The sequence below is a fragment of the Xiphophorus maculatus genome, chromosome 10, assembly GCF_002775205.1.
Source record: "Xiphophorus maculatus strain JP 163 A chromosome 10, X_maculatus-5.0-male, whole genome shotgun sequence".
Classification (NCBI taxonomy): domain Eukaryota; kingdom Metazoa; phylum Chordata; class Actinopteri; order Cyprinodontiformes; family Poeciliidae; genus Xiphophorus; species Xiphophorus maculatus.
In genome coordinates this window covers 12,602,475-12,623,636 of record NC_036452.1, presented here as the reverse complement: position 1 = coordinate 12,623,636, position 21,162 = coordinate 12,602,475, and the positions used below count along the sequence as shown (strand labels likewise).

The window sequence follows — 21,162 nt, the reverse complement described above, 5'->3', positions numbered from 1 at the left end:
AGACTCCTTTGAAGTTAGTGGTTATAACCTAACAAATTTGGGAAAAGTTTAAGGAATATAAATCATTTGGAAAGGCACTGTATGTACACAGGATTGCACCAACTTTCACTTAATGATCAAAGTCTTCAGGGACACAGTGGCAGAATTAAAAGGGCCCAAGAAGAACTTTGGTGGCTTGAGGGGAGAATCCAGGAAAAAAGGTGTAAGGAGACATCAAAATGATGTTAAAGTTTCAAGGTTGCTTCTCGCTCATCCTTTCAGATCACTTTCTCATTCTGTTAAATTTTATAAGGCAGGAGGTCACTGATAATTACCTCTTCTCGTCAAACACTGGACGCTCAGGGAGAAACATTGGGTCACCTGTGATTCTGATGGAGCTTCTGGGCACTCACACACACGTATATAGATGAAAATCACGGGGGAGCAGCAGAAGAACGTCTAGAGTTTCATTACACTTCTGATTTGGTCATTCATCATGTCACAGCAAGGTCACGCAAAGCGACCGTCTTGTCTGTATCGACAGAGTTGATATTTGATGGTGAGATGTTGGATTGCGTTCCACATGTTTTCTAAATCTTCTTATGTAAGTATTTGAGCCAGGGAGGTTTCAGCTGATAAAATATTTTCTTCAAAGTGACAGAAGAGAGTGTAATTTGTTCAACTCCTGTACTGCTGCATCCTTGTCACAGGAGCAAGTCTGGGCTGCAGGAAATCCACTTTAATGACAATGGAGCCCTTTCCCACTGTGTTGTGATGTGGATCTTACTATATGTGGCTATAAGTGTAAACAAAATACAAATAATAAATTAAACATCTTTTACTTCTTACAATGCGTTTTCCAGCACTCGTTAAGATTTTTCCAGAAACATGCCCAATGATTCTTTTTCAGAATGTAATAGATATATCTTTTATTAACCCTAGTGAGAAAATTAAAAAAATCTTTCTGTTGAATACTCTTTTTTGATGCTGTCAGTCCATGAAACTTTGAATATGATAGTTAATCAGACTTTTCTTAAAGATTAATTTACATAGTAAAAGCAAAAGAAGGAGGAAGATCAAAAGAAAGAAAGAGGCATAAGAATAGGAACCTGGGCCGTGGCTGAGTTTAAGTATGTTTACAGTTTAAACTCAGTCTTGCTTGTACAGTTACAAGAAATGCAACTGTAAAGGTTATTAGAAACAAACACCTCAATTAAAATAATTTTGAATCTTAATCTGCCATGGGTGCCATGGGTGTGTATTTGTGCACCTTGTTTGAGTTTGGTTGACATTTCAAAATGTGTCAGATATTAATATCGTTCTTCAAGAGACAAACGATAGGCTTGCATAAGTTTATGTGTGTTTGTTCATGTTTATATACACGTACAGTACAGACCAAAAGTTTGGACACACCTTCTCATTGAATTCAATCAGAAAGTGTGTCCAAACTTTTGGTCTGTACTGTATATACAGTATACACACATACAGTGTATATACGTGTGTATATGTGGAACTGACAAAGAGCATTCCAACTTTTGCACATTGATTTCATTTTCTCTCATTGTTGTAAGTATATAAATGAATAAAAATTTGATTTCAGACAATTTAGCTCAGGACTTGATGAAGAAAAACTGGAGCTTACTGATGAACATATAGTCATATATATATTTACAGTACAGACCAAAAGTTTGGACACAACTGTGTGTCCAAACCTTTGGTCCGTACTGTCATATACATATATATATATATATATATATATATATATATATATATATATATATATATATATATATATATATATATATATATATATATATATATATATATATATATATATATATATATATATATATATATTTTAATATATATTAAAATGTGCGATTTGAATGCATCTTCAGAAACGCTGCTTAACACTTGAACACCTGGATATTTTTCTGTCTCTTTGCTGGACTAATGCATCAGTGCACTTTGTGTGAATGTCCCACCGTGAGTGTTGAAAAGGAGCAATCAGATTGTTGAGCTCAGAGATGCCATAGAAAACAGAGGCAGATCAAAGCTTTGCTCCAGTCTTTGTTCAGTCACCTCAGTGATGCTGTGCTTCTTTCTGCACATCAGTCGGTAACATCAGAAACAGCAGAAGTAATGTGGTCTCAACAAACAGGCATGAGTAAAAATTGCAATTATATATGTCTGGATATTAGGTTGCTTTTACAAAAAAAAAAAACAAAAAAAAAAGGTTAAGACATTTGGGAACTCTTTGTCTGTATAATAAAACGAGGTGAAAATCTTGGAAATTCACAGAATGTAAATAAAAAAGGAGAACATGTATAAAAACTATATTGATTTCTGTAAATAATTCTGTTTTATTCAATAAACTGAACAGCTCTTGTTTGCAACAACATATATTTTTATTTTCTTCTCTATGTTGCCACCTAGTGGTAAGACATAATCGTTACAACTCAGTAATAGTTGGAACAACTATTATTGAGTTAGTTAATAACTAACGGATAGTAGCTCCGGAGCTACTATCCGGCAACTTTTAGATGTGTTCTTTCTCCACAAACTTGAATCAAATGACTGAATTTGCTCATCTGCATGATATGTAACTATGCAGACACCTGGTAATAAGACATTCATTTCATTCAGGTGCGTTGGGATGCATCTAAATGTTGCAAAACAATAGTTCTTGAGGACTGGACCTGTGTAGACCTAACAAAATACCCAAATTACATGTGAAACTGTTAAAAAGACACTTTTTTTATTGAGGCACTTGACACTAGCCATGGAATGTACATATCAAATACAACAAATTCAAGATACTTTTCACATTCTTGCATCTGTAAACATGATAAAGATAATACATTCAGTTAGTTAGATCATGTTCTGCTGTCCCTTCCCAAAAGAAGAGACCATAAACATCTCATTCTGTTTGGTGTTTGGTACACAACAGCTACACAGAGGGTACAAAATAGGGGTGGAGCCAAATACAAAACTACAACCTGTATCCTCCTTGGTAAAAAGAAAGAGCACCCTCTTTTAAATCTAGGGTTATAAGAAGACACACCAGATTTAGCATTGCCATTTATGAAACAAATACGTCCAATAATGAAATCAGTGTTTGAAAAACTAAGTACGCCTTTGCTGCGTCCATGGAGGTGAAAAGGAAAAGGGTCAGCAAGATGCAATTAAATCTACTGATTGCCATCAGTGTGACAATTGTTACAAAAGCAGGAGTTTCTGCAATACAGATGCCAAGGCAGAAAAAACATCTGTAGTGACTGTCCATCAGTCTGGGAAGGATCATAAAGCCTTTTCCAAACATTAAGAAGTCCATCATTCTAAAGAGAGAGAGATTACACCCAAGTGGAAAAACCTTTTAAGATAGCTGCTGGTCAAAACCCAAGAGCTCCATATCAGAAACTATAAGCCTCAGTCAAAATTTTGAATGTGAAAATTCATGACAGAATTACAAGAATTAAAGGGAACAACTATAGCTTTCTTGAGTATTGAATAAAAAAAGTCTCTTGTCTCTAAAAAGAGTAAAGCAACATGACATGTCCAACTTTCAGGAGCTACTTGTCTGCAACTTCTAGATGCATCCCTTCTCCAAAACACCTGAATCAAATGGGATTCATCTAAAAGTTAAACACTAAGATGAAGGCAGGGATGCTATCGAGCATCAAAAACTCGGAGCTAATTGCTAAAGCTAAATTGTTCATACCAGTGGACAATTTAACAATTTAGCTCTCAATCTTCTGAGAGATGTTCATCTCATTTTCTATCAAATGCATGGTGATGGAGAAGTGATTATTTGAGCAACAACTCCAAAATCATTCTCTGAAACACAACATCTGCCTGTAATATGAATGACAAAAGTATTCATAAACAGGGTCAATCTTTCTTGTAGAAACTATTATCAGAAAGGGTCTATTGATTGTACCATGAACTCCTGTGTATACCAGAATGCACAACATTCAGCACAAACATCTCATAAAAATTGCCAAGCATAGTTGAAGTGTGATAATATGGGCCTAGATCTGTTTTGCAACTATGTAATATTGGCGCTTCAAAGCCACTGAGTCAAACACAAACTCATCTCCAACCAAATAAGTCTAGAGTCAAAGATTAGACTTCCTGTCTGAAGTTTAGCCTAAACTGGGCCATCAAAAGTCAAAATGATCCTTAACATTCCAGCAAATCTATAACAGAATCGTTGATGAGAAGTAAGGTGGAATAATGTGGTGATATTTTAAGAAACCTGTGCAGATACAAACATCTGAAAACCTCAAACAACAAAATCAATGTTGCAAAGAAGAATGGGCCAAAATTCCTCCATAATCAAATGAAATAATCTAACTGCTTTTTGTTCATTTTTCACACACAGCTTCTCTGTATTTGACTTGATCTTTGCTTATTAAATAGCGGCAGTGTGGAATCTGCTGTCTGTTTTTGTACACTTGAGGTTAGATTTATAATTTTAAAGCTTTATAAAGACCAGATTATTTATAATCCTAGGATTAAAAAAGGGTGTACCTTTTTATACAATGACTGTATGTAGACAAGCTGTTCCTGTGCTCCCACTTTACCCCAAACTGGTCTGGCTCAGTTTTTTTTGTTGTTTTGGGTTTTTTTCACAAAATAGATAATTTAATAAACAGAGACTTCTAAATCTATCTTGCAGTACAAGAAAACGTCTCTACATTAGTAAGTATATAGAAACATCTGAACAAGCATGTGGAAGCAGAGTCTACAGGTCTCTGTCTGCTTTGGTTATTCTCCGCCGAGGGTTTTAGACTTAGTTACTTGTTGAATTAATGTTCCTTTACAGCCACAACAATGTCAGTAAATGTATGTCTATCTTTGTATTCTATTCTTCTGACTTCTTTGTCCTTGCCATTCTGAAGATACCTCCTTGGCTGTCTTTGTCTTACTTTATTGAATGTTTCAAGGTCAGACTGAGATGTGGTTTAAGGTTGCTGTTGGGCTTCAGTCCATCGTGAGATACAGAGTAAGGTAAGGCATGAAAGCTAAAGTTCAAGCTGTGAAAGCGCTTGAACTTTGGCAAACTCTGCTGTCCCCATGTGGAGTGACTATTGTTAAAACCATCCCCCGGCTTGAGCTCAGCTGGGGCTCACATCAGTCCTGGTTGGTAAGGCTGCAACTAAAGGAAGACTTAGACAGCCTTTTTTACGTCTTGTGGACCTAAACCATGTGAGCTGCTTAGCTCTGCTTTCGTTGAAAGGTAAAATGCATCCATCCATTGTCTGCTGGTGTCTCCTCCCAGTGGCTGAAACGCTGCCAAAGGGAGGTCTCCTGGCAGAATCATAATCAGATAGCCAAACCACTTCAACAGACCTTTTTCAATGCAGAGGAGCTGCAGCTCTGCTCCAATCTCCTCCCTAAAGACAAAGCTTCTTACCTTATTTTTAAATTTTATTTTTAGTTGGAATGTAAATAGGTTATTAAATAAAAGGAGATTTTTGTTGTTTATCTTTTTCTCTCGCCACAACAGAAAAGAGTAACACTCCCATCCGCCTCTAAAGGAATAGACAGACTCTGCCCTGGAAGATTAATCCATAATTTTCTTACTGAGACCCATGGATTACATACGAGAGCTGTCTCTTGACTTGGAGGTCCTGGCTTGAACAAGCAAAGATGAGACTAAGTCATGCATCCAATCCATGAACATCAGAAATAGGATTGGGGACAAGAGACAGCCCTGGTTGGGTCTGGAAAACTGTTTGGTCTTTGTGTTCAGATTATGGACACAGTTCTTGATTTGGGACTGACCTTGACCATCCCCACTTCTGCAGCCTCCCTACAAAATGTCTCTTTCAAGTCGACAAAACACGCCAAGACCAGGTGACTGAACCCCAATAAACCCTTGTTTTGAAAACAAAAATTTACCTTTTAAAATTTCAGACTGATAACACCAGTATTTTTGTTTCGCAGCTACTTTTTTCGTGGTGTTTGACAAAAAACAGGGTGAGCAATGGAACATCTCTGCAACAACCTTTCAGAGCAGCAGGCGGTCACATGTTGAAGGTTTTTGTCATTTGGTGTCCAAGACTGAGAGATTCTTGCAGGTCTTGACGTTGTTTCGTATTTGTGTTACATATTCCACCCTAAAAGTCCTGTGGCGTTACACCTGTATAAATCCAGCCAATTAGCCTGTCCCGTTCTGTCGAGTAAGACTCTCCCAGGGGCAAATGATCTCCTCCGTTCCCACTGCGTCCCGAGATGCAGGCCTGTTCTCCTCGTCCTCATCCTCAGACTCAATGGGGTAGATCCGGCACTCGGGAGGAACGTCTACTTTGATCTGGAAGAAGCTGAAAGATATTGAACACAGGATTTTGTACGTCGTTCCAGGTCTGAAGCTCATCCACAATTATTTATCTTATTCAAAAGAGACAAGGACATAATCAAAAATAATATAGCGAGGGAAACAATAAAACAAATAGAAAAAGTAATTCTGTTTAAAGCTTTGCTGTGTTATGTCAAGCAGCACTTTGCAGAAAATATTTTTAGGTGTTTAGATCCAAATAAACTGAATATTTAATGAGGTGTTCATTTTTTTGTCTCTCTAAACAAAGTCACTAAAGGAGTTTTTGTTGCCATTAACTAATGTTTCTTCATACAGAACATACTCTTGAAGAAGTGCTTCTTAGTAGGATAAAAGATGGTTTAATTATAATGTTTCTAACATATACCAAGAAGCATGTAGGGTACTAAAAATAAGCTCTTACTCTTAAAATTGCAATAGAAAGAGTGTGTGTATTATATTTTGTCCCTGGCCTTTGGTTTGTTCTTTAAATGTTTTCCCACCATTTTCACCTCTTTTGTGGTTAACATGAGTGCAGCACCACAGCTGTGGATTGTGCACTTTGATGATTGCACTACATGAACTAAAGTGTTTAATCAGAGCTAAAGCGTTGCCTAAAGGTTTTCGACTGAGGGTTGCAATTTGCCACCACTTACTTGCCGATTCTTCTGGGTGGAGCCTGGCTGGGCTCATCTGGTGTGATTGGCTGAATGCGGCTACTTGTTGTGGCCGCCGTGTGGCATTTGGGCGACAGGCTTGCGAACATGGCGGAGGGGCTGCAGCCTCTCTTCAGCAGTCGGCGCAGCGACAGGGCCATTCGAGACTTGGACAAGTTCCCCCCCTCAGGGGCCCGAACCTCTGTGTTGCCCTCACCCTCGCTGGCCTCCAGCCGCCGCTCAGAAGCCGAGGTGCTGTCTAAGGCCACACTGATTGGGGACGGACAGACTGGGGTGTGTGCGAGGAAAGGGAGAGAGGGTGAAGCGGTGGCAGAAGGTGGGTCAGGGATTCCGGTGTAGACAGCGAGGTGCGGGACAGGAGTGGTAAATCGGCACAGCTGTGGGATCAGAGAGCAAGACAACAGTCAGAGGGCATCCGGGTCGGGAAAAGTCAGTGTGTGGGATCTGGAAAATTCTAAATCGTCCTGTCCAGTATATTTCAATCAACCAACTAAGAGTTAACTGGGAGATATTGATACTAATTGATAGTTTTAAACCTTACTACAGCTGAGTATTTCATGAAACAGACAAATTACAGTCACTGGTTAATTACCTTAAAATATCTTATTGTGCAGGAGCTGAGTCAAGTTGTTGAAAGGAAGAAAGCAAAGAAAAAAGGAAGGAAGGAATGAACGAACGAATGAAGGAAGGAAAGAAGGAATGAAGGTACAATATAAGGGAAGACAGAAAGTGACAAAGGGACGTTAGGAGGAGAGAAAGAAGGAAAAAGAACAGCAGATTAGGGTAAGAAAGAAAGATGAAAACATCCAAGAAGATGAAGAAAGAGGGAGAAACAACAAATAGAATGAAAAAAGAATAGAGGAGAGAAAGATATTAGGAAGGAAGGAAGGGAGGAAAGGAGGGAGGAAAGAAAAAAGAAAGGACAGAAGGAAGGAAAGAAGAAACGAAGGAAGGAATAAATCCGATCCTAACAACGTGCATAGTAACAAACTGATTACATTGAAACACAGTAAATGACACAAACAAATAAAAATGAGGTGATTTTGATTTATTCACTTATGACTGATGACAAAGAAAGACAGAGAGCAGCACTACAGAACAACAACAGAAAAAGATGGACACTTTATGAGAAACAATGGCAGCTTTCACTGATAAGACAACAGACTTTGGTCCTATGCTTGTCGTTACTCATTATATATGCATAATAAAACTATAACAAGTGTAACTTTTCATCTGAGTTTGATTAAAACAGGATTGCTTACAAAAAACATCTTTAGTGTTGCTCAGTACATGTCACTAGGAGGCTTAGCAAAAATATATTACTATTTCTATTATTTTAATGTTTTGTACAACTAACAACAGTTTGAACATAAGTCACATTAAATTTAGTCTACAGCTTCACGTCACATTTTCCTTCAGTTTGAGATCAAAATGAATATTATTAATGTACTAATTTATTCTCAAACTAAACCTCTGCAGAAATTGAAAAAACATAAATGCTAATCATGTTTGTCGCTGAACTTGAGGTGTTTTCACTTGGAATGATGAGGACCCATTTCCTTGCCCTGCTTGCTGAGTTTGCTCATGACCTGTGTAATGTCAACTGGGGCGTTGGCGGCCATCTTGGCCCTTTGCTCCTGCTCCTGCTGCCGGATGATGATGGGGCTTAGACTGGGCCGCCTGTTCCTGGCATTCTGCTCCAACTGCACTTCACTGAGGGAAATGAAAAAGGAGACAATGGAGAGTGATGGATGTGATTTTCCAAAACATGCTTAAGTGGATAGAAGTTCAACATTCTTCAAGTATCGGACATCAAATGTAAAAACATCTAAAAGATGTCGCTCACTTGAATTTGTGCTCTTCGGGACAGATGGCTTTCTTTAAGGTTTCTTTAAACACAGGAGATTTTAGGTACCGCCCATATGAGTCCTGCAAGGAAAGAAAGACAGAAAGAAAAGCCAAAATATTCTTTATCTTCAAATAGTACAAAGATTTTTTTTATAATTATATTTACCTTATGAGACATTAGTCATCAAATTTATTGCTCTTGCTTTATTAACTCATACTTCTATATCCAGCTACTTATTACAGTGATATAATTATCTCAGGTTCTGCAGTCTTGTGAACATACTACAGAGCCTAACTGTTAAGCAGACATTGAACACTGCCAATCCTAAGGCCTGACTGCTGATGTGTTCACTGACCTTCTTCATTAGCATGTAGATGTGCGTTTGGGCTGCGTCCAGAACGTATCTGTGTGGGTGCTTCAACCCCTTCACTGTGATTTCCATTGTTTTCCCATCAATATTGATCCATCGCGGGGCGCCACGTGCCAAAAATGTCCTGGAAAAAGATGGGAGAAGGAAGGTCAAGAATGTATCGGAAAATGTTTCTAAAGTTTGAATAACTTTTCTGCTGAAAAATTACAGAAATTCATGCAGTAGGGAAAATAAAAAAGATCTTTCAAACTCAATTCCAATCAGTAGATCCCAAAAAGTCATTACTTGTAGATCTGCTCTGCTTTCTCTCTCATCGCGACAGCAGTTCCCCACTTCAGATCTTCACAGCCTTCCCAGAATGCCAAGTTCTCTCCTATAAACATACAGACAAGGAAACCACACAAGCATTCAAGTCCAACACTGCATTTTTGTTTTGTTTTTTTGTTTTTTTTTGCTCATTCTCATTCAATATAGTCCATACCACTGAATTCTTTCTTCAAGAAGAGTCTGAAATCATCCCGTCCTCGAGGATCTGAGAGAAGCTCTTTGAAGCTGAATGTCCACCTCTCTACACGCATCTTGGTGGGAATTTCCACGCTGTTGCACAAATTGAAAAATCACAGAGGAGGAAAATTAGACTGTTGAATAAGGCTGGCTGTTAGAGAACATGTCTGACTCACTTAGACATGTTCAAGGTCCAGTATGTTGTATCGTCGGTGAGCCATGGGTTGCTGGGAAGACACTTGGAGAGAAAAGGGTCGTGACCGCTATAGGTGGCGCTGTACTTCACCAGTCTGCAATGCAGGATATAAGATTCATTGTTTGATGTAGATTTGTGATCATAAATAATGTTTTACCACATGTACATGTAGACTTGCTGGAATCATTGTGCTGTTCAGGAAGAGCTTCATCTAACAGACAGATGGCCTCATTTTGACTCTAGAATCTTCTGGTAAAGAACTTCAATGTTGATTCAGTGCCTTCATTTATTTCATCACCCCTTCACTGACATGCTCGACAGTTGGCATAAGATGTTTGAGCTGATATACTATGTGTGGTTTTCTCCAAACGCATTGCATGACAGCCAAACATCTCTACTTTGGTTAAAAGCACATTGGTGCAGCGGTAATGTGCTTCTTTTAGGTCAAACTTTGCTAACCTAAGTTATGCTATTTGTATTTAGCATAAGAGGATTTCTCCTTAAAGCCTTGAAAACAGTTCACACCAATTTACATGTCTGACCACTCAGAAAGCTCTGCAGAAGTGCAGTTAGGTAAGGCATGAATAAATTGAATGGAAGAAAAATGGCAGATTTTTAACTCAAATGGTTCAAAAACAAAGCATTTTAATTTGGCAAATATCGTTTTAAAAAGTTAATTTTGTTATCCTAAAACAAAGAAAATCATCTTGTTTTCATAAGATGAGAACAAGAAAAATATTAAGGACAAATGTACTCAACTTCCATTAGAAGGCATTTTTCTAAATATGTTTTTTTTTTTTTTCAAGGCTACCATACTGTAATTGTGTCATAACGGCATATGTAATGTTTTGAGGCGCACACTTAGTGATCAGATCTAACTAAAAGGTGAATTTGTCGTTGTGGGTATCAGAGTGCAGGTAATGTAAATCTGAGGCTGTCTTACGCGCCAATGGACACAGATGACTTCACTCTGGGCCTCATGATGGACTGCTGGGTGAAGATCATCTACAACAGGTGAGACGAGGCAGAACAAAATACCAATTTTAGCTGAGCAATAACGCAAGCAGGAGGAAAATACAAGAGAGAAAATCCTACTTACAATTCTCTCGTAGTAGTCAGGTGTTTGTGTCTGAGAACAAGAATATATACAAGACATTTGATATTGTTTTTCTTAATTGTTTTTTTTTTATGGTGATTTTTTTCCAAGTCACATTTTTGAAGTTAAGATTTTTTTTTTTTATGGTATAAACTGGTGGTGTAACCAGTGGGTGGAAAAAATAGAGCCATGGGAAAATGCCTGCAGAGGAGAAAAGAACAAAAGCGAAGACAAGCAATAAGATGGAAATCAATACTGTAAGCAGACAGCATAGGCTTGAAATAGAAGGCAAGCATAATTTTATGCAACTGCATTCATGCATTAAAGCCTCTTACTGGGTTTAAGCTGATCGAGAAGAATTATGGTCCTGTAGGTCATGCGGGGACTCACCTGTTACCTCGTCTGTATTAGGATCTGTTCTTCGATCCAGCCCGTAGTCCATGGCACTCACAGTCCCTGGCTGAACACACATTACAATAAAGGCAATTAGACACTGTGGGATAAGCAAGGGACCAATTAATTAGAACAGGTGGCTATTTCTGATGCTAATGAACAGTTGATTCTGTATGATCTTCTTTTTTTTTTCTAGCCATTAGAAACAGCAAGTGGCTCGTTACAAGTGTGAAGTGACTTTTAATGAACAAATGGAACCAAAATTATTCAACCACAACTCTAAATTATGCATTTTGGTAAATTTGCAACAAAAAATTAAAAAGGAACAAAAACTGGTTGTTACAGCTAACATTATAATATTAGTTATTTCCCAAAATTCAACAAAAAAAAAAATACCATAATGATGAATGCCTTATCGACATTGTTGTAGCCCTTTATGACAAGCATGTTTGGTTTACAGTAGAGAACCCTTCTGCAGTTACGACCTCCATCGAATGTGATTTGTAGTCAGACACCAGCCTCTGACAAAGTTCCAGAGAAATGCTGTCATGGACAAAGGCCTAAAATTCAATAGTATTAACAGGCTGGTGTGGTGCAACCATTTTTCTTTTTCAAATCAAATTTTTCAAAACATTTCAAATCAACTGATTGTCATGGCCATTCTAGTAACTTCCATAACTTCATTTGAAGTCAAGTCTTGGTGGATTGTCGTCCTGTGATTAGATCAAAGCTTTAGCTGCATTGTAGATGGCGTGACATTTTCTCCCAGGATTTCCTGATGCTTGACTGAATCCATTTTATCCTCCACATCCTGCAGTTTTCCAGTACCGGAAGAAGAAAAGCAGCCCCAGAGCATCACTAAACCACTACCATGCTTCACTGTAGGGCTAGTGTTATTTTCAGAATATGTTTCATACTTCCTATTTCAGACAACCAGCTGATCCACAGACACGAACATTTCCTGTTTTGATTAGTCACTCTGTTGAACAGAAACCCTCAGAGCTCGTTGGTTTATTAATATATAGTTGTAAGTAAACTGGAGCTGATGTTTTTGTGCTTTGGGTAAGGAGTAGAGCTCATCTTGAAGGTCGGACACGGAGCCTTTAGCATTTAATATATTATATTATTTTAAACATCAGAAGCTGGAGAGCTCAGCGGCTGCTGCCAGCAATTCCTGCTGATGGCATTTTTCTGTCAATTGAGGGTTTATGGCCACCTGGCTCCTCAAGAATCTTGTTGCATTTATAGCAACTCGTTTCTGCCACCAGATGGCATAGAAATTGTTGCTTTAACTTTAAACTTGGTAAAAGGCAAATCTCAGATGAGATGTTATAATCAACAATCCAGGTATTTAAGCCTAATGTAACTGGTTACATGAGGTGTCTCTGAGATCACCCCCATTGGCAAAAACAAATATTTTTTAAGAGATTTTAATCATTTTAAGATGGTAGTTAGTTATTGAAAATATAATTTCAATTAAGTTATGAAACAACTTGTTAATTAAATATATTGTCTTGAATCGTTTTAAGTGCAACTATAAATTACTTCCACTATAACTTTTAGAACAAACTGAACTACTAATATAACCCTGAATATTTCACTGACTCCCACTGAATTTTATGGGTGACACAACAAATCCAGAAGAATTAAATACATCCGAAAACAATTATTTTGTGTTTAATGTGTAATATTTTTTTTTAAATTGATGAAATCATCAATAACAATCTCATAATTTGGCTGCTTCACTGTCCTCCTTGTTCAAATGGAGAAACGTTAGTTTATGCATAACCTGAACTACAAGATTAACAATTTATCAAGAAATTGTTTCTCCAAAACCAACTTCTTTATTTGTTAAAATAAACCCCAGACTAAAAGAAGAAGCTATCTGTTTCCACAGCATAAGTTTAGTGTCATGACCTGACTCACATTGGGCGGTGACCTACAACGCTAACTGAGTAAGTATATCTTGTTTTTATTCAATCGAAAGCTGTTACAATCGACAAAATGGTAAATTTTGAATTAATCCTTTTTTAGCTGTGATTACAGATGCATATATAGATTAAAGTACACACAGGCGTCCTAAAGCAGCTGCATATTACATAAAACACCAAAAAATCACAAGAAAATTTGTGGTTGATATATTTTATTTGGTGGATTTCTAGCTGGATCTGTCTTTATTTGAAGTAACTGATGGACAGGCTACGATTTACTCGGCTGGTCTCTGCACCAGAGTCACGACATAAGACTCTCCATGTCCCCAAGACGCAACACACTGCAACACATTCTCTAGCTCAGAAATAAAATATTAATCAGTCGTGCCCTTTTCTGCTGCCTGGACATGTAATGATAATGAGGAGTCATGGGTCGAGATAATGAGATGCCCTGGGAAGTGTGGAGAAGGCTCGCAATTTATTTTTTTGGTTTCTGTGTCGGCTGCCATTGAACATTCAGTGCACATGTAAGAACTTGCATCCAGTTTCTGACTATTATCAGTGTGTACATTTGTGAAACACAATGCTATTAAAAAGATTTCAGCTCCTTTCAGATTTGTTCTGTTTTTGCTTTTTTGTCACATTTAACATTTTCCAGATCAAACAAGACAATGATCCGAAACATATCCAAATAAAATAAGTGCAAACAAATGTAGGCTTTTTGAAGAGGTCTAGTCAAAGTTTGATCTTGTCTTACATGACCATTAAAGATAATGCTCAAAAACCCTCTGTTGTGTCTTAAAATAATTCTGCATAAAAGTGGGGAGCACAACCAGTTATTAGATTTAATTAATAGATCAAATTATCTCTTGCAGGCCTGCATTTTCATTTATTTAATCAGGTTATATTAGTCCATTATTAAAATGCAATTGCTTGTTTTGATCCTACACATGTCATAAAAAATTAAAAAGAAATATCTAAGGGGCAAATGTTACGCAACAATTTGGGGGCTGAAATCTGTTAAATGCTTGCACTATGAGGACAAAGCTCCTTCCAAAAAGGTTTTGTGTCCATTTGCTGGGGTTAAATCAACGCTACATGTGTATAGTTAAAGCTTGTGTGAATGCTTTCTAACCGGAGGTCTGTGTACAACCCAGTAGGCTCTTTCCTGGCAGTCAAACACCACTCGGTCCGGTTTCTTCCTCTCTTTTGCCGCTCTAAAAGTAAAAGAACACACAAGCACAATCGTAACACTTTCTTCACTACAAAACCTGGGATGTTGCCGAGTTTCTTTCCTGCTTACCTATACTGTTCTTTAGCCTGCATTACTACGAAGTCCCACTTGTGGTTCATCCACTTGTGAAGATGGTTGTACTGCTCCTGAGCACATTGAATATCAGCACAGTAAACAAATTTAAAAAGAAGGATTTCATCTGGCAATAATCTGCGTCTCTATGACAGAGTATTAGGCTCACTTGGAGAAATAAGTATAAGGAGGAGGCATTTGTTTTGCTACTTACATTTTTTGACAACAAAGTCAAAATGGCGATGGTGCAGAGAACTGCGACAAACACCTGCAACAGCTGTCTTGTGTGAATTGGAGAGTAACTTTTATACTTTACATAAAAATTTAAAAACAAAGAGATTATTTCCCTTTTAGCAAATAAAACTTCCTGTAAACGCACACTGCTTGGAAAGAACACAGCAGCTTCTCCAAGACATAATTTTCATGCTATTCTCAATATTTCCTTTCTTCTGTAATGGAAAAGAAGAAAAATCCACTAAAAACATTCAGGGTTGTCTTTTCCCTTCCTCCAAGTGAACCTGGTCATTTTTCATTAAGTTTCCTTGCCTGCTCGTGCAGCTCCAGGATTCCTTTCTTCCGGATGTTTCTTTTTGCTAGGTAGATTGCTTCAGGAGTTGAACACACGTAATAAATTAGTAGACTGTAAACATGACATGGGAGGAACTGTAAATAACAACTATGCGTCATTCTCACCATAATCTGTATCCTCAACGGGCCACTGTTGAGTGGGCCAGAAATATGGAGTCTGAAACACCAAAGAACCAAGTTAAAGTTCAGTCGGATTATTTCAAATTCAAGAAACAAATGTTTCAGAAATGCTTGTAGACACAATTTAGAAGAGAAAATTCACAGTTGTGCTTTTTACAAAAATAAGCAGAAATTTTTTTTTCTTGAAACGGGAAGTGTTTGATGTAACAGAGGGCAACTATCTCTTATTTTTGAGATTATCACCAGAGAAGACAGCAGCACAAACGTCCACCAACTTTTACTCAAAATCATCTTGAGCTCATCCAGTCATTAAACCTACTGCAAATATTTCATATTTCACCCTATCCCAATGCTGTTGACGACAGACCAAGAAAACACGCAAACAATTTATCCAACAAATAAGAAATTTTATGCTTGTCTTTTAGTAAAGAATATGTGTACGACCTTTTAAATGTTTCAGATTGAAGCTCATTCACGGATTCATTTTCTACAAATGTTAGCCCATTTAATACTTTAAGTTTGGCAGTTTTGGCCCACATCACTTATAATCGCAACATATATTGAAGTTTGTGATTATAATGTGACAAAGTGTCACAATAGTACCTTGCAAACTAATACTATTGCAAGGTACTGTGCTACAAATGTCATACCGCAAATGTGTGACCTGTAAAACATGGACTGCACTATAAAATATCCAATCCAAACAAAATATTTACAGATTTTTTTGGTGTGCTCTCTTATGAGAAAACCTAAATCTTTACAGTGCAATCTGACTTCATTTCAGTCATGATGCATTGCATATCTCAGGTCAAATAAAGATATAAAATGCATTTCTTTAAAATGCTATACAATGCATTTTTGCATGTAATTCATGCAGGACCAACACAAACAACATGGTCACCCACTTTACAAGGGATGCGTCAATTCAGTAGTAAAAACGGGGAATGATTCTTTAGGTGTCAGTGTTCTAGCTTGTTTGGGTTTACGGTTTGGATTTCGACCGTCTGAAATGGAGAATGTGTTCACCTGGAAGCGATAGAGGGAAGTGTCTGGTTTGATCACTAAACGTTTGTGGTCCTGCAAAGGGTAGATGTATCCCAAGGCCACCAGCATGGAGCCAAAGCTTCTGGCCTCTGGAGACAGCAGGTGGAGAGGTTAAAGCATTAAAGCTGTAATAGGTCTAAAGATTTACAAGTAACACCTTCCTGAAATTATTTCAACAACTGGCATCCATTTGGATGAGACTGGATGACTCATGTCTTACCTTGAGCATCTATTTGAAATCTGTCAGCTAACCATGCAATTATATCTTCACCTGCAGAGGAGGACAAAAGTTTATTAAGGAAAAAAATCATCACTATGAAAGAACAAAGATAAAGTTATGGGTAGGAAATGGTTGCAGAAAACGGTGCCAAAGAGATGTAAAAGAAGAAGTAAATTCCTCAGCATGTTCAGTTTCAGTCAGTTTTCTGCTGGAATTTAAAGGTAAGAAATGATGGAGAAGTCAAGACAGGAATCTTTGCTTTTGTCTCCCTCTTCCTCGTTTCCTCCTGCCTGCTCAATCATCTTCTTTCACCTCCTACTTTTCCCCCCTCCGACTCAGTCTGAGACAGCCGTGGTTGTCATGGAAATAAAAATCTGTAACTCTCGAGCCCATACATAGCTCCGGTATCCTTCAGAGACACTACACAGCCTCAATCAGAGAGTCGGCCGCTGAATGACTACACCGAGTGTGCATTTCTGTGCATGTGCATTGATCTGTTTTTGTGCTTATGTGGGAGGGTTCTATTGTTTTTTTTGTTGTTTTTTTTACCAGTGATAGCATGGGGTATGATGGTGATAACGAGTCTCTGAGGCTGCGACTTCACTCCTGTGCAGGGGTCCTGCATCTCCAGCAGCACCTTCTCTGCCTGTAAAATAACACAGTGAGAGATGAGTGAGATGAGAAAAGAAGAGGAGGAAACCACTGCGCCTGAAGAAAAAACCTGGAAATTTTTCAATGAAATCCAATTCAGATTTTTTCACATTTTGCCATTTTACAACCACAATCATCAGTGGATATCAATAGGATTTTATCTCACAGATCAACTGCAGAGTGGAAGGCATACATGGCTTTTAAAGTAATGGAAATCTGGGTGTGGGTTACATGTGTGCATTTGGACCCTTTGCTCTGACGCCCCTAAAAAAAATCCAACAATTGACCAAATGTGTCAAGAAGTTGCACTCTCGAGTTTACACATTCACATACCCACAGGTCTTTACACTTCCAACAATCCTGGAAGAAAACATGTTAAAGGCTACAACCATAAACATACTAGTCCTACAATTTAGGTTTTGGTTTGGCCCAGTCAAAGCCCATACCTAAATGTGGTAAGACTTGAAAATTGATGTTCACCAATATCTTCATCAAATCTTAATGTTGATGTGAAAAGCTGGTAGAGATATATACAAAAAGAGTTAAAGCTGCAATTGAAGGCAATGTTGTTTTTTCAAAGTCTTGAGTTGGTCCGCTTAATGCAAAGGCGTGCTATTATTTTTTATTTTTGTAAAAAACAACAACAACAAAAAAGCACCTAACCCACCATGTATCGCTTTCATACCACTTCATAATTCAGCAATATTTTATGTTGGACTATTATGTCAACTGCCAATAAAGTACATTGAAGTTTGTGATAACAACAAGACAAAATGAATACAAAATGCTGCTGGTTTTCAATATTGTCATTTTAACCACTCATAGTGCTGTTATAAAGCACATTTATGAAAGACTTAACCCTCTACCACTCTTCCACTAATAATTTAGTAACACACCTGTTGTAATTTATAATGTATTACAGGACAACTGCTCAGTGTCTTGCTCAAAAACGTTGAGGCTTCACTAGTAATTGCTAAGAGGTGACACACCATTCCTAGATCTCATGGCTTTACTTTGACTTTTGTGTGGGCGCGTTCAATGAGTCATCCTCTTCCCAAACAGAATTTCCGTTATCCTAACTGATCCCTTGGCTCCCAATACGCCCAGCAGCTCGGGTGTGCGTACCGGAAAACAAGAAATCCTGCACATAACCCATTCAGTTTGTGTAAAGGTGTGTGTGTGAGAGAGGGAGAGACAGAGTGAGAGCAAGCAGTTCAGCTGACTCTCAGGTCTATTTGAAGTGGCATTGTGCTTTGAAGTCATCCTGGAGAGGCTATAAGCCCGAAGCTGGGCCCAACCAAAGAGGGCTTTCATGGACTCGGACTGTAAGTTATTTTGTGCACATTCCCCAGGAGAGAGGGGTGCAGCATCTACAATATACCTAAACAAACTACCTGCAATTACCTGGTATTTCCATTTCCTCAACCTTTTGGTTTCTTGTGATAAATATTAAACACTAGAAAACCCAAATCTACATTTTCAAATACAATGGGCTACACTTTTTTAATAAGGAGGAATTTTATGCCATAGACCAACACAAAGCAATGCATGGTATTGTGAAGAGGAAGGATTGCTGTTCTTTATAAATCCTTCCATTGCTTTTTGGAAGTATCTAAAAATATATATACATTTTTTTGTTTTTTACCTTTTTTTAAAACTAACTTGAGCACAGAGTGAATAGGGAATATATTTGAATATCTCTTTTTTTTTTTATTTAGGTCTTAACACTGGCCAGCTTCCCATTCACTGCTATAGAAAAACGTTCCTACAGGATGTTGCTGCCACCAGCACAGGTGATGTGTTCAGGAGCAGTTGTAATTATAAACAATTGCTGTCTTCTTGCCACTCCATCAGAAGACCAGATTTGTAAAATTCCTAAAAATAGTTGTCCTTTTAGCTGATTCTACCACCTGAGCTATGGATCTATGCAGCTTCTCCAGAGTTACCATGGGTAATCTTGCTTGGACTTAGTTTTTTTACGCTGATCTTATTTTTATTCATACGTATCAGGGTAAGTGGGGCTGAATAAATATGCATGCTACGCTTCTCATATGTGTATTTAAAAAGCTTTTCAAATGTGTCATTTTGCTTTCGCTAAACAAGCTGACGTTAGGTTGTGTTAGTCTATCACATACTATTCCAATAAAATACACAGAAACACTTATGTTTTACAATATAGGTGTAAATAGTTTATGATCAGGAACTCAACCCAGAGGACCAGGCTGTTGCTTTCAAGTACACAGCTCCTGGATTAAGTTCTTCCCAGTAGCAGCTCACTATACCAGGGAGCACTTATACTGATCCATACTTAATGCTCATTAAACTGAATGACCTTATTATTGGGAAAAGGTTAAAACAAGATAGAAAACAAGTATTGATCAAATGTATCAAGAGGAAATATAATCTGGTGAATGATTTTATTCACCAGATTATTTGAAATTACTGTTTATTCAAACTCAGAAATAAAACTGAATGAATGTAGCATGTAATACATTTTCATTATTTGTGATTGTTAGTATATTTTTGGCTTTATAAGCACCCACATAACTTGTTTTGCGTCATTTTACACACTGAAGGGAGGTTGCACATTTTACGTGATATAGGAACAAATCAACAGAAGGATGTCTGAGGTTAAATGTGACCATCAGAGTCCGGTTATTAGATTGTTTATTAAGGAAAATCTGCAGGTGCTGTCATCGCCCGGGCAGAGCTGTGATTTCCATGATGTCTAATAAAAAAGGAAAGCCTACCTTCTTGAGACAAGCCATCCGAGGTCGATATCTCTGTCCATGATCCCGAAGAGCATTTCTAATGGTCATCTTTTTTTTTTATTTCCACTCACACACTCTCCTGAGTCTAATGCTGTTGTCGCCAGTGAGCTCCGTGCCTTGTGATGGGAATCGATGTAATCGATGCTGGTGATGCGTTCAAATGCCTCACCACAGCGCTTGTTTGAATAGAAATAGACATCTAGTATAATCTTTGCTTGTCCTACTTAAATAAACGTATTGTAATGAGTATTTTTTTTTTTATATATACATTGGGGAAATATGAACTGCAAATGCACTTAATAAATGAGTAACCGAAAATGTTATTTTATGTTACACTGTCTTAACATTGAATTTCTAATAATGTAAACAACTTCTATGTGTTTAAAATCAAATTTGCCAGAATAAAAGAGAAATTTTAAAAACATCTTCTGCTTTTTTGTTTTTCCAAATGTCTTTAGAGTCGTAAGACACTCCACTGGATTGGTTACTTTGTAGAAATGATCTTCCTGTGCTTCCTCTATATTGTAATTATTCTTATGCGAAATGTAGAGACGCTTTACTTATAATTTATTATTAAAGATGCAATGTCCAAGGAGTTACTTGTGTTTCATTTGTCCCAACCTGCTACATTAATTATCGACTCTTTATGAAAAATGTTTCAACAAGTCTAGGATATACATTCTTCAGAAATATCTAATAATAACTAAGAAAAATATTGCAAAAGGTTTTGGAGCGAAAGTAGGGCCTAGTATATAATGAAAGAGGTGTCTTTGTTTGTATATAATAAAACTGCCACTCACAATATGTCAACGACACTGCAATTTCACCAACATGCTCATGGGAGGTAATGTAATAGACTTCAAAAGACAGCAATGCTAGTGCTCAGAAAGCCTACAGCAGTTGAACACACCGATGTAAAAGGAAAAATGAATCGACCAATCAGAATCAAGAGTTCTTTTACACAGAAACCATAAGCCGCAATTTCTAACATAATCCAGCAGAGAGTGGTATTGAATCATTTGAAAACATTGATTTATTGAAAGTTTACTGATTATTCAGACCACGGAATTATTTATAGAGTGTTCCTATAGTTGTTATTGATATTTTGAAAATACGACCAGTCGTTTTAAACGTGAAGCTGCGGT

At 37.6% G+C, this 21,162-nt stretch overlaps 1 protein-coding gene across 3 annotated transcripts; it reads right to left on the bottom strand.

The window, feature by feature from the left end:
• Nucleotides 1–2,715: 2,715 nt before the first annotated feature.
• Nucleotides 2,716–21,094, bottom strand: LOC102227314 (regulator of G-protein signaling 9-like). Of its 3 annotated transcripts, XM_005794692.3 has the most exons (19): nucleotides 19,997–21,094; nucleotides 17,145–17,241; nucleotides 16,596–16,646; nucleotides 16,358–16,464; nucleotides 15,317–15,368; nucleotides 15,170–15,228; nucleotides 14,621–14,697; nucleotides 14,453–14,534; nucleotides 11,391–11,453; nucleotides 10,997–11,026; nucleotides 10,841–10,902; nucleotides 9,878–9,991; nucleotides 9,679–9,794; nucleotides 9,483–9,570; nucleotides 9,183–9,321; nucleotides 8,825–8,907; nucleotides 8,568–8,691; nucleotides 6,958–7,355; nucleotides 2,716–6,308 (listed from the first exon to the last, which is right to left on the bottom strand). In XM_005794692.3, the coding sequence occupies exons 1-19, from the start codon at nucleotides 20,063–20,065 to the stop codon at nucleotides 6,146–6,148; spliced, it is 1,974 nt and encodes a 657-aa protein (XP_005794749.1). In that variant the 5' UTR covers nucleotides 20,066–21,094; the 3' UTR covers nucleotides 2,716–6,145. The 3 variants fall into 3 exon arrangements, with proteins under 3 accessions (XP_005794749.1, XP_023196489.1, XP_023196488.1); XM_023340720.1 differs by lacking the exons at nucleotides 2,716–6,308; nucleotides 6,958–7,355 and having other exon boundaries at nucleotides 7,887–8,691; XM_023340721.1 differs by lacking the exons at nucleotides 14,453–14,534; nucleotides 14,621–14,697; nucleotides 15,170–15,228; ... (3 more) ...; nucleotides 17,145–17,241; nucleotides 19,997–21,094 and having other exon boundaries at nucleotides 11,384–11,444.
• Between the last annotated feature and the right edge of the window lie 68 nt (nucleotides 21,095–21,162).